At 49.6% G+C, this 12,880-nt stretch overlaps 1 protein-coding gene across 4 annotated transcripts in view; it reads left to right on the top strand.

Moving 5' to 3' along the window:
- Nucleotides 1-12,880, top strand: part of wdr59 (WD repeat domain 59) — an 87,458-nt gene that overhangs the window by 69,531 nt on the left and 5,047 nt on the right. Inside the window, exons 18-22 of one of the 4 annotated variants that reach the window (XM_042317273.1) lie at nucleotides 4,580-4,627; nucleotides 9,641-9,774; nucleotides 10,676-10,757; nucleotides 11,741-11,853; nucleotides 12,464-12,880. The exon at nucleotides 12,464-12,880 is cut by the window's right edge and continues 382 nt beyond it. In XM_042317273.1, the coding sequence (XP_042173207.1) occupies nucleotides 4,580-4,627; nucleotides 9,641-9,774; nucleotides 10,676-10,757; nucleotides 11,741-11,853; nucleotides 12,464-12,722 (636 nt within the window). In that variant the 3' untranslated portion in view covers nucleotides 12,723-12,880. The remainder of the gene's footprint in view (nucleotides 1-4,579; nucleotides 4,628-9,640; nucleotides 9,775-10,675; nucleotides 10,758-11,740; nucleotides 11,854-12,463) is intronic. The other 3 variants (XM_042317270.1, XM_042317272.1, XM_042317271.1) reach the window with 3 other exon arrangements.

Below are 12,880 nucleotides of genomic sequence, written 5' to 3'. Positions count from 1 at the left end.
GTAGGACACGCACTGGGGAGCGTAGGACACACACAACACAAGCTGGGGAGCGTAGGACACACATTGGGGAGCGTAGGACACACTGGGGAGCGTAGGACACGCACAACACACACTGGGGAGCGTAGGACACACACAACACACACTGGGGAGCGTAGGGACACACACTGGGGAGCGTAGGACACACACTGGGGAGCGTAGGACACACACAACACACACTGGGGAGCGTAGGACACACAGCTGGACTGCACAAGGCAGCAGCTACACTTCCTGGGGTTTATTATGGACCCCACTGGGGAGCGTCCTGTCAAGGCAGCAGCTACTCTTCCTGGGGTTTATTATGGATCCCCATTAGTTCCTGCCAAGGCAGCAGCTACTCTTCCTGGGGATTATTATGGATCCCCATTAGTTCCTGCCAAGGCAGCAGCTACTCTTCCTGGGGTTTATTATGGATCCCCATTAGTTCCTGCCAAGGCAGCAGCTACTCTTCCAGGGGTAAATTATGGATCCCCATTAGTTCCTGCCAATGCAGCAGCTACTCTTCCTGGGGTCCAAACACATTAAGGCATTTAATTACATATAAAACAGTCCATCATATAACATTATTACACTACTACATATCTACAATACGAAATGTTTAATACCACCATATCTCTGAAACTCACTTAGATAATACCTTTGATGATACAGTGGTGGCAATACATGGTTATAACATCTACAGAAAAGACAGAAATGCCAAAGGTGGAGGTGTTGCTGTTTATATTCAGAACCACATTCCTGTAAAGCTTAGAGACGATCTCATGTTAAATACTGTTGAAGTAATATGGCTACAGGTTCATGGCTTCAGGTTTACTAATGCTGCAGAAATTGGCTTTAAAGCAGTATCCAGATCCATAGGATGTAGTGATCACAATATAGTAGCCTTATCTAGGAAAACCACAGTTCCAAAGGCTGGGCCTAATATAGTGTATAAGAGGTCATACAATACGTTCTGTAGTGATTCATATGTTGATGATGTAAAGAATATCAGTTGGTCCGTGGTGTGTAATGAGGAGCAACCAGACGCTGCTGGTCTGTGGTGTTTAATGAGGAGTAACCAGACGCTGCTGGTCTATAATGAGGTAATGAGGAGCAACCAGACGCTGCTGGTCTGTGGTGTGTAATGAGGAGCAACCAGACGCTGCTGGTCTGTGGTGTGTAATGAGGAGCAACCAGACGCTGCTGGTCTGTGGTGTGTAATGAGGAGCAACCAGACGCTGCTGGTCTGTGGTGTGTAATGAGGAGCAACCAGACGCTGCTGGTCTGAGGTGGAACAACCAGACGCTGCTGGTCTGTGGTGTGTAATGAGGAGCAACCAGACGCTGCTGGTCTGTGGTGTGTAATGAGGAGCAACCAGACGCTGCTGGTCTGTGGTGTGTAATGAGGAGCAACCAGACGCTGCTGGTCTGTGGCGTGTAATGAGGAGCAACCAGAATGAGGAGCAACCAGCTGCTGGTCTGTGGTGTGTAATGAGGAGCAACCAGACGCTGCTGGTCTGTGGTGTGTAATGAGGAGCAACCAGACGCTGCACTTGACACATTTATGAAATTGCTTATTCCAGTTACTAATAAGCTCATTAAGAAAAATTGACTGTAAAAACTGTTAAATCCCCTTCGATTGATGAGGAATTGAAAAATGGTTGAGAGGGAAGAGGCAAAGGTATGGCAAATTAGTCTGGCAGCAGATGTGACTAATCTAAATAAAAAGAAGAAACTTCTGAAATAAAGATCAATGATTAAACAGCTTGAATTACATTTTGAGAGATAAAAGCCAACTCTGCTCCGTCATTCATTGTATCAGATGGCTCATTCATCACAAAACCCACTGAAATTGCCAACTACTTTAATGACTTTTTAATTTGCGAGATAAGCAAACTTCGGGATGACATGCCAGCAACAAATGCTGAGACTACACATCCAGGTATATCGGACCAAATTATGAAAGACAAGAATTGTACTTTTGAATTCTGTAATGTCAGTATGGAAGAGGTGAAAAAAAATATTGTTGTCTTTCAACAATGACAAGCCACCAGTGTCTGACAATCTCAATGGAAAATATACTGAGGATAATTGCAGACAATATTGCCACTCCTATGTGGCAGATTCTAGTAGGCTTAAATTTAAGATGTGGCAATATTGTCCGCTATTCTCCTCAGGCCTGGGGGGAAGCTAAAGTCATTCCACTACCCAAGAATAGTAAAGCCCCTTTTACTGGCTCAAATAGCCGACCAATCAGCCTGTTACCAACCCTTAGTATACTTCTGGAAAAATCTGTTTGACCAGATACAATGCTATTTCACAGTAAACAAATTGACAACAGACTTTCAGCACGCTTATAGGGAAGGACATTCAACAAGCACGGCAAATTACTGATGATTGGTTGAGAGAAATTGTGGGGGCTGTTTTGTTAGATTTCAGTGTGGCTTTTGACATAATCGATCATAGTTTGCTGGACAATGATCGATAATGGAATTCCCCAGGGTAGCTGTTTAGGCCCCTTGCTTTTTTCAATCTTTCTAATGACATACCACTGCCTTAACAACCCTATCAACGAGGCAGTCTCAACAGTGAAGAGGCGACTCCGGGATGCTGGCCTTCTAGGCAGAGTTCTTCTGTCCAGTCTCAACGTCAACAGTGAAGAGGTGACTCTGGGATGCTGGCCTTCTAGGCAGAGTTCCTCTGTCCAGTCTCAACGTCAACAGTGAAGAGGCGACTCCGGGATGCTGGCCTTCTAGGCAGAGTTCCTCTGTCCAGTCTCAACGTCAACAGTGAAGAGGTGACTCCGGGATGCTGGCCTTCTAGGCAGAGTTCCTCTGTCCAGTCTCAACGTCAACAGTGAAGAGGAGACTCCGGGATGCTGGCCTTCTAGGCAGAGTTCCTCTGTCCAGTCTCAACGTCAACAGTGAAGAGGCGACTCTGGGATGCTGGCCTTCTAGGAAGAGTTCCTCTGTCCAGTCTCAACGTCAACAGTGAAGAGGAGACTCCGGGATGCTGGCCTTCTAGGCAGAGTTCCTCTGTCCAGTCTCAACATCAACAGTGAAGAGGAGACTCCGGGATGCTGGCCTTCTAGGCAGAGTTCCTCTGTCCAGTCTCAACGTCAACAGTGAAGAGGCAACTCTGGGATGCTGGCCTTCTAGGCAGAGTTCCTCTGTCCAGTGTCTGTGTTCTTTTGCCCATCTTAATATTTTCTTTTTATTGGCCAGTCTGAGATATGGCTTTTTCTTTGCAACTCTGCCTAGAAGGCCAGCATCCCGGAGTCGCCTCTTCACTGTTGACGTTGAGACTGGTGTTTTGTGGGTACTATTTGATGATGATGCTGCAGGTTGAGGACTTGTGAGGCGTCTGTTCCTCAAACTAGACACTCTAATGTCCCTGTCCTCTTGCTCAGTTGTAGACCAGGTCCTCCAACTCCTCTTTCTATTCTGGTTAGAGACAGTTTGCGCTGTTCTGTGAAGGGAGTAGACTGATGAGTTTCAAAAGAAAGTTATTTGTTTCCTGCCATTTTGAGCCTGTAATCGAACCCACAAATGCTGATGCTCCAGATACTCAACTAGTCTAAAAGTAATTCATTATAGCTATAAACTATAACTAGAAACTACCTAGGTAATTAATTATACTGTAGCTATAACTAGTAACTACCTAGGTCATTCATTATACTGTAGCTATAACTAGAAACTACCTAGGTCATTAATTATACTGTAGCTATAACTAGTAACTACCTAGGTCATTCATTATACTGTAGCTATAACTAGTAACTACTAGGTCATTCATTATACTGTAGCTATAACTAGTAACTACCTAGGTCCTTCATTCCCATTCTGTTGTGGTTGATGTGTTTACCTTGTGGGTTGTTTTGTGTTTACCTTCATGGTTGTTTTGTGTCCCTCCTCTCCTCTCCCTTCCCTTCCCTCCTCTCCCTCCTCTCCTCCCTCTCCTCTCCTCTCCTCTCCTTCTTCCCTTCCCTTCCCTTCCCTTCCCTTCCCTTCCCTTCCCTTCCCTTCCCTTCCCTTCCCTTCCCTTCCCTTCCCTTCCCTTCCCTTCCCTTCCCTTCCCTTCCCTTCCCTCCTCCCTCCTCTCCCTCTCCCTTCTCTCTCTCCTCTCCTCTCCTCTCTCTCCTCTCCTCTCCCTTCCCTCCTCTCCTTCCCTCCTCTCCCTCCCTCCCTTCCCTCCCTCCCTCCTCTCCCTTCACTCCTCTCCCTTCTCTCCTCTCCCTTCCCTACTCTCCCTTCCCTCCTCTCCCTTCCCTCCTCTCCCTTCCCTCCTCTCCCTCCTCTCCTCTTCCCTTCCCTCCTCTCCCTTCCCTCCTCTCCCTTCTCTCCTCTCCCTTCCCTCCTCTCCTCTCCCTTCCCTCCTCTCCCTCTCCTCTCCTCTCCCCTTCTCTCCCTTCCCTTCCCTCCTCTCCTCTCCCTTCCCTCCTCTCCTCTCCCCTCCCTCCTCTCCCTTCCCTGTGTGTTGGCTGTCCCGCTGACTGGCATGCCTCCCCTGGCCCACCCCCTCCTCCCATCTCTGTGCTGTGGTTGGTCCACTCTATCTCCACCAATCAGAAGCCTCCTCAGTCTGGCCTTCGCCGCTGGTCCATTCATGACTGCCCGGTATTTGGTTCCCACGCCCTCCTTCCGTCCATCCCTCTATCCGCCTCTCTCTCCGCCTCTCCTCTTGGGCTTTCTTCAGGGTCTCTCCTGTCTCTCTCTATCCGCCTCTCTCTCCCCGCCTCTCTCCTCTTGGGCTTTCTTCAGGGTCTCTCCTGTCTCTCTCTGTCTCTCTCTCCGCCTCTCTCCTCTTGGGCTTTCTTCAGGGTCTCTCCTGTCTCTCTCTGTCTCTCTCTCCCGCCTCTCTCCTCTTGGGCTTTCTTCAGGGTCTCTCCTGTCTCTCTCTCTGTCTCTCTCTCTCCGCCTCTCTCCTCTTGGGCTTTCTTCAGGGTCTCTCCTGTCTCTCTCTGTGTCTCTCTCTCCCCGCCTCTCTCCTCTTGGGCTTTCTTCAGGGTCTCTCCTGTCTCTCTCTGTCTCTCTCTCCGCCTCTCTCCTCTTGGGCTTTCTTCAGGGTCTCTCCTGTCTCTCTCTGTCTCTCTCTCTCCGCCTCTCTCCTCTTGGGCTTTCTTCAGGGTCTCTCCTGTCTCTCTCTGTGTCTCTCTCTCCGCCTCTCTCCTCTTGGGCTTTCTTCAGGGTCTCTGCTGTCTCTCTCTGTCTCTCTCTCCGCCTCTCTCCTCTTGGGCTTTCTTCAGGGTCTCTGCTGTCTCTCTCTGTGTCTCTCTCTCCGCCTCTCTCCTCTTGGGCTTTCTTCAGGGTCTCTGCTGTCTCTCTCTGTGTCTCTCTCTCCGCCTCTCTCCTCTTGGGCTTTCTTCAGGGTCTCTGCTGTCTCTCTCTGTGTCTCTCTCTCCGCCTCTCTCCTCTTGGGCTTTCTTCAGGGTCTCTCCTGTCTCTCTCTGTGCCTCTCTCTCCGCCTCTCTCCTCTTGGGCTTTCTTCAGGGTCTCTCCTGTCTCTCTCTCTGTCTCTCTCTCCGCCTCTCTCCTCTTGGGCTTTCTTCAGGGTCTCTGCTGTCTCTCTCTGTGTCTCTCTCTGCCTCTCTCCTCTTGGGCTTTCTTCAGGGTCTCTCCTGTCTCTCTCTGTCTCTCTCTCCGCCTCTCTCCTCTTGGGCTTTCTTCAGGGTCTCTGCTGTCTCTCTCCCCGCCTCTCTCCTCTTGGGCTTTCTTCAGGGTCTCTCCTGTCTCTCTCTGTCTCTCTCTCTCCGCCTCTCTCCTCTTGGGCTTTCTTCAGGGTCTCTCCTGTCTCTCTCTGTCTCTCTCTCTCCGCCTCTCTCCTCTTGGGCTTTCTTCAGGGTCTCTCCTGTCTCTCTCTGTCTCTCTCTCCCCGCCTCTCTCCTCTTGGGCTTTCTTCAGGGTCTCTCCTGTCTCTCTCTGTGTCTCTCTCTCCGCCTCTCTCCTCTTGGGCTTTCTTCAGGGTCTCTGCTGTCTCTCTCTCTGTCTCTCTCTCCGCCTCTCTCCTCTTGGGCTTTCTTCAGGGTCTCTCCTGTGTCTTTCTGTGTCTCTCTCTCCGCCTCTCTCCTCTTGGGCTTTTTTCAGGGTCTCTGCTGTCTCTCTGTTCTCCTCTCTGGACCCTGCATGATGTCACTAAGTCACTATAACCTGTATGGATAACCATGTTTTATCATGACTCAACCTCTCTCTCTGTCGTTGTTTCTCTCTCCTCTCCTCTCTCTCTCTCTCTCTCTCTCTCTCTCTCTCTCTCTCCTCTCTTTTCTCTCTCCTCGCTCTCGCTCTCTCTCTGTCTCTGTCTCTCGCTCTCTCTCTCTGTCTCTCTCTCTCTCTCTCTCTCTCCTCTCTTTTCTCTCTCCTCGCTCTCGCTCTCTGTCTCTCTGTCTCTCTGTCTCTCTCTCTCTCTCTCTCTCTCTCTTCAATGATGGCAAAGTCTGTTACTTACAAATTCTTAACACTTGAGGTAAGGTTGTGTGATTGCTGGCAACAACATCAACAAATGTTCAAATTCCTCTTGTTCAAATTCCTCAGTAACTGACATCAATAATTGTTGACCATTTCAGAAACATAAAAGACATTAGTCAACATGAGAGATGAGTTCAACCTCCCAGTAATGTAGCTTTAGGCCTGTTGGCCTCTCACAAATTCTCACCACAATGCCTTCCAGACCTGGGGTGGAGGTCTAGAATCTATACCAGACCTGGGGAGGAGGTCTAGAATCTATACCAGACCTGGGGAGGAGGTCTAGAGTCTATACCAGACCTGGGGAGGAGGTCTAGAGTCTACAGCAGACCTGGGGAGGAGGTCTAGAGTCTATAGCAGACCTGGGGTGGAGGTCTAGAGTCTATACCAGACCTGGGGTGGAGGTCTAGAATCTACAGCAGACCTGGGGAGGAGGTCTAGAATCTACAGCAGACCTGGGGTGGAGGTCTAGAATCTACAGCAGACCTGGGGTGGAGGTCTAGAATCTATACCTGACCTGGGGAGGAGGTCTAGAGTCTATACCAGACCTGGGGAGGAGGTCTAGAATCTACAGCAGACCTGGGGAGGAGGTCTAGAGTCTATACCAGACCTGGGGTGGAGGTCTAGAATCTATACCTGACCTGGGGAGGAGGTCTAGAGTCTATACCAGACCTGGGGGGAGGTCTAGAGTCTATACCAGACCTGGGGAGGAGGTCTAGAATCTATACCTGACCTGGGGAGGAGGTCTAGAGTCTATACCAGACCTGGGGGAGGTCTAGAATCTATACCAGACCTGGGGGAGGTCTAGAGTCTACTCCAGACCTGGGGAGGAGGTCTAGAATCTACAGCAGACCTGGGGAGGAGGTCTAGAGTCTATACCAGACCTGGGGAGGAGGTCTAGAATCTACAGCAGACCTGGGGAGGAGGTCTAGAGTCTATACCAGACCTGGGGAGGAGGTCTAGAATCTACAGCAGACCTGGGGAGGAGGTCTAGAGTCTATACCAGACCTGGGGAGGAGGTCTAGAATCTACAGCAGACCCGGGGAGGAGGTCTAGAGTCTACTCCAGACCTGGGGAGGAGGTCTAGAGTCTATACCAGACCTGGGGAGGAGGTCTAGAATCTATACCAGACCTGGGGAGGAGGTCTAGAATCTATACCTGACCTGGGGAGGAGGTCTAGAATCTATACCAGACCTGGGGAGGAGGTCTAGAATCTATACCTGACCTGGGGAGGAGGTCTAGAGTCTATACCAGACCTGGGGAGGAGGTCTAGAATCTATACCAGACCTGGGGAGGAGGTCTAGAGTCTATACCAGACCTGGGGAGGAGGTCTAGAGTCTATACCAGACCTGGGGAGGAGGTCTAGAGTCTATACCAGACCTGGGGAGGAGGTCTAGAATCTATAGCAGACCTGGGGGAGGTCTAGAGTCTATACCAGACCTGGAGAGGAGGTCTAGAATCTACAGCAGACCTGGGGAGGAGGTCTAGAATATATACCAGACCTGGGGAGGAGGTCTAAAGTCTATACCAGACCTGGGGAGGAGGTCTAGAGTCTATACCAGACCTGGGGAGGAGGTCTAGAGTCTATACCAGACCTGGGGAGGAGGTCTAGAGTCTATACCAGACCTGGGGAGGAGGTCTAGAATCTATACCAGACCTGGGGAGGAGGTCTAGAGTCTATACCAGACCTGGGGAGGAGGTCTAGAATCTACAGCAGACCTGGGGAGGAGGTCTAGAATCTACAGCAGACCTGGGGAGGAGGTCTAGAATCTACAGCAGACCTGGGGAGGAGGTCTAGAGTCTATAGCAGACCTGGGGAGGAGCTCTAGAGTCTATACCTGAACCCAGGTCTGGTCTCACTACAACACCAGGGTGTCTATAGACCTGATCTATGGTCAGTTCTGTCTGGTCTCACTATACCACCAGGGTGTCTATAGCCCTGATCTATGGTCAGTTCTGTCTGGTCTCACTACAACACCAGGGTGTCTATAGCCCTGATCTATGGTCAGTTCTGTCTGGTCTCACTACAACACCAGGGTGTCTATAGCCCTGATCTATGGTCCTGATCTCACTACAACACAGGGTTCTGTCCCTGGTTCTGTCTGGTCTCACAACACCAGGGTGTCTATAGCCCTGATCTATGGTCAGTTCTGTCTGGTCTCACTACAACACCAGGGTGTCTATAGCCCTGATCTATGGTCAGTTCTGTCTGGTCTCACTACAACACCAGGGTGTCTATAGCCCTGATCTATGGTCAGTTCTGTCTGGTCTCACTACAACACCAGGGTGTCTATAGCCCTGATCTATGGTCAGTTCTGTCTGGTCTCACTACAACACCAGGGTGTCTATAGCCCTGATCTATGGTCAGTTCTGTCTGGTCTCACTACAACACCAGGGTGTCTATAGCCCTGATCTATGGTCAGTTCTGTCTGGTCTCACTACAACACCAGGGTGTCTATAGCCCTGATCTATGGTCAGTTCTGTCTGGTCTCACTACAACACCAGGGTGTCTATAGCCCTGATCTATGGTCAGTTCTGTCTGGTCTCACTACAACACCAGGGTGTCTATAGCCCTGATCTATGGTCAGTTCTGTCTGGTCTCACTACAACACCAGGGTGTCTATAGCCCTGATCTATGGTCAGCTGTCTGGTCTCACTACAACACCAGGGTGTCTATGCCCTGATCTATGGTCAGTTCTGTCTGGTCTCACTACAACACCAGGGTGTCTATAGCCCTGATCTATGGTCAGTTCTGTCTGGTCTCACTACAACACCAGGGTGTCTATAGCCCTGATCTATGGTCAGTTCTGTCTGGTCTCACTACAACACCAGGGTGTCTATAGCCCTGATCTATGGGGTCAGTTCTGTCTGGTCTCACTACAACACCAGGGTGTCTATAGCCCTGATCTATGGTCAGTTCTGTCTGGTCTCACTACAACACCAGGGTGTCTATAGCCCTGATCTATGGTCAGTTCTGTCTGGTCTCACTACAACACCAGGGTGTCTATAGCCCTGATCTATGGTCAGTTCTGTCTGGTCTCACTACAACACCAGGGTGTCTATAGCCCTGATCTATGGTCAGTTCTGTCTGGTCTCACTACAACACCAGGGTGTCTATAGCCCTGATCTATGGTCAGTTCTGTGATGTTGGTGTCTTTTTCTGTCTGTCAGAAGTCTCGTCGGTTCAAGACGAAGCGCGAGGGAGCCGACTACGGTAACAGACCCGTAAAGCTGGCAGGGAAAGTCATCATCCAGGAGATCTCCTGTCTGCTGCCCGTTCACAAAGCCCTGGGGGAGACATACATGTGAGTTCATCACCCTGGGGGAGACATACATGTGAGTTCATCACCCTGGGGGAGACATACATGTGAGTTCATCACCCTGGGGAGACATACATGTGAGTTCATCACCCTGGGGAGACATACATGTGAGTTCATCACCCTGGGGAGACATACATGTGAGTTCATCACCCTGGGGAGACATACATGTGAGTTCATCACCCTGGGGAGACATACATGTGAGTTCATCACCCTGGGGGACATACATGTGAGTTCATCACCCTGGGGAGACATACATGTGAGTTCATCACCCTGGGGAGACATACATGTGAGTTCATCACCCTGGGGGAGACATACATGTGAGTTCATCACCCTGGGGAGACATACATGTGAGTTCATCACCCTGGGGGAGACATACATGTGAGTTCATCACCCTGGGGGAGACATACATGTGAGTTCATCACCCTGGGGAGACATAGATGTACATGTACCTGGCTCAATACATCTTAATATTATAATATAATGCTGTACCCAACATGTTGCTGTACCTGGCTCAATACATCTTAATATTATAATATAATGCTGTACTCAACATGTTGAAACATCTGTAATGTCTGTTTGTCCCTCAACATGTTGAAACATCTGTAATGTCTGTTTGTCCCTCAACACGTTGAAACCTCTGTAATGTCTGTCTGTCCCTCAACACGTTGAAACATCTGTAATGTCTGTCTGTCCCTCAACACGTTGAAACCTCTGTAATGTCTGTCTGTCCCTCAACATGTTGAAACATCTGTAATGTCTGTTTGTCCCTCAACACGTTGAAACCTCTGTAATGTCTGTCTGTCCCTCAACATGTTGAAACATCTGTGCTGTCTGTTTGTCCCTCAACATGTTGAAACATCTGTAATGTCTGTCTGTCCCTCTGCAGTCTGAATGTGAACGACATACAGGACACGTGTCAGAAGAATGCAGCAGCAGCTCTGGTGGTGGGACGCAGAGACGTGGCTAAGGTAGGACTGATCAGAGGCGTGGCTAAGGTAGGACGGATCAGAGGCGTGGCTAAGGTAGGACGGATCAGAGGCGTGGCTAAGGTAGGACTGATCAGAGGCGTGGCTAAGGTAGGACTGATCAGAGGCGTGGCTAAGGTAGGACTGATCAGAGGCGTGGCTAAGGTAGGACTGATCAGAGGCGTGGCTAAGGTAGGACTGATCAGAGAGGTTATTAACTCTGTGTACTGTAGGACCCTGTGTTAACTCTGTGTACTGTAGGACCCTGTATTAACTCTGTGTACTGTAGGGCCCTGAATTAACTCTGTGTACTGTAGGTGTGGGCCCTGTATTAACTCTGTGTACTGTAGGGCCCTGTATTAACTCTGTGTACTGTAGGACCCTGTGTTAACTCTGTGTACTGTAGGACCCTGTATTAACTCTGTGTACTGTAGGGCCCTGTGTTAACTCTGTGTACTGTAGGGCCCTGTATTAACTCTGTGTACTGTATGACCCTGTATTAACTCTGTGTACTGTAGGTGTGGGCCCTGTATTAACTCTGTGTACTATAGGGCCCTGTATTAACTCTGTGTACTGTAGGTGTGGGCCCTGTATTAACTCTGTGTACTGTAGGGCCCTGTATTAACTCTGTGTACTGTAGGGCCCTGTATTAACTCTGTGTACTGTAGGGCCCTGTATTAACTCTGTGTACTGTAGGGCCCTGTATTAACTCTGTGTACTGTAGGGCCCTGTATTAACTCTGTGTACTGTAGGACCCTGTATTAACTCTGTGTACTGTAGGGCCCTGTATTAACTCTGTGTACTGTAGGACCCTGTATTAACTCTGTATACTGTAGGTTTGGGCCCTGTGTTAACTCTGTGTACTGTAGGGCCCTGTATTAACTCTGTGTACTGTAGGACCCTGTATTAACTCTGTATACTGTAGGTTTGGGCCCTGTGTTAACTCTGTGTACTGTATGACCCTGTATTAACTCTGTATACTGTAGGTTTGGGCCCTGGCCTCGGCTGCCACCAGCCTAGAACTCAGTCCTGACTCTGACCCTGATGCAGACGCTCCCTGGGCCAGACACCCGTTTGGACGCCACCTGCTGGAGACTCTGTGAGTAGCAGGCAAATATACTACACTGTATATACTGTACTAATGTACACTGAGTGAACAAAACATTATGAACATTAACATTATGAACATTATGACACCCCCTGCTGACATGACATAGACTGATTCAATATTAGGAAGGTGTTCTTAATGTTTTGTATACTCAATTAAAAATAACAATAATTGGACAAAAGATCAGTTTTGGCAAAGCCCAGCAGGAACATACCGGACCCGCCAGGAATTGAGTTTGACCAGGGGGTGTCCTGGTACATCAAGCTGTCTCACTACAGAAACAGGAGAGAGACTAGTGTCCTGTTCAGGGGGTGTCCTGGTATATCAAGCTGTCTCACTACAGAAACAGGAGAGAGACTAGTGTCCTGTTCAGGGGGTGTCCTGGTACATCAAGCTGTCTCACTACAGAAACAGGAGATAGACTAGTGTCCTGTCCAGGGGGTGTCCTGGTACATCAAGCTGTCTCACTACAGAAACAGGAGAGAGACTAGTGTCCTGTTCAGGGGGTGTCCTGTACATTAGTCATTGTGGCTGGGACAAGGCTACTTACTGTATATACTTGGAGGGATTAGGACACTCTGTCTCTGTCCCCTCCTCCCAGTCTGGACCACTACAGTCTGATGAGTGATGTCCAGACTCTAGCCATGCTGTGTAGTGTGTTCAGGACTCCTCTGTCCCCTCCTCCCAGTCTGATGAGTGATGTCCAGACTCTAGCCATGCTGTGTAGTGTGTTCAGGACTCCTCTGTCCCCTCCTCCCAGTCTGATGAGTGATGTCCAGACTCTAGCCATGCTGTGTAGTGTGTTCAGGACTCCTCTGTCCCCTCCTCCCCAGTCTGGACCACTACAGTCTGATGAGTGATGTCCAGACTCTAGCCATGCTGTGTAGTGTGTTCAGGACTCCTCTGTCCCCTCCTCCCAGTCTGATGAGTGATGTCCAGACTCTAGCCATGCTGTGTAGTGTGTTCAGGACTCCTCTGTCCCCTCCTCCCCAGTCTGGACCACTACAGTCTGATGAGT

The sequence above is a fragment of the Oncorhynchus tshawytscha genome, unplaced genomic scaffold (genome assembly GCF_018296145.1).
Source record: "Oncorhynchus tshawytscha isolate Ot180627B unplaced genomic scaffold, Otsh_v2.0 Un_contig_2312_pilon_pilon, whole genome shotgun sequence".
NCBI classification, from domain to species: domain Eukaryota; kingdom Metazoa; phylum Chordata; class Actinopteri; order Salmoniformes; family Salmonidae; genus Oncorhynchus; species Oncorhynchus tshawytscha.
This window is presented reverse-complemented; position numbering and strand designations above follow the sequence as displayed.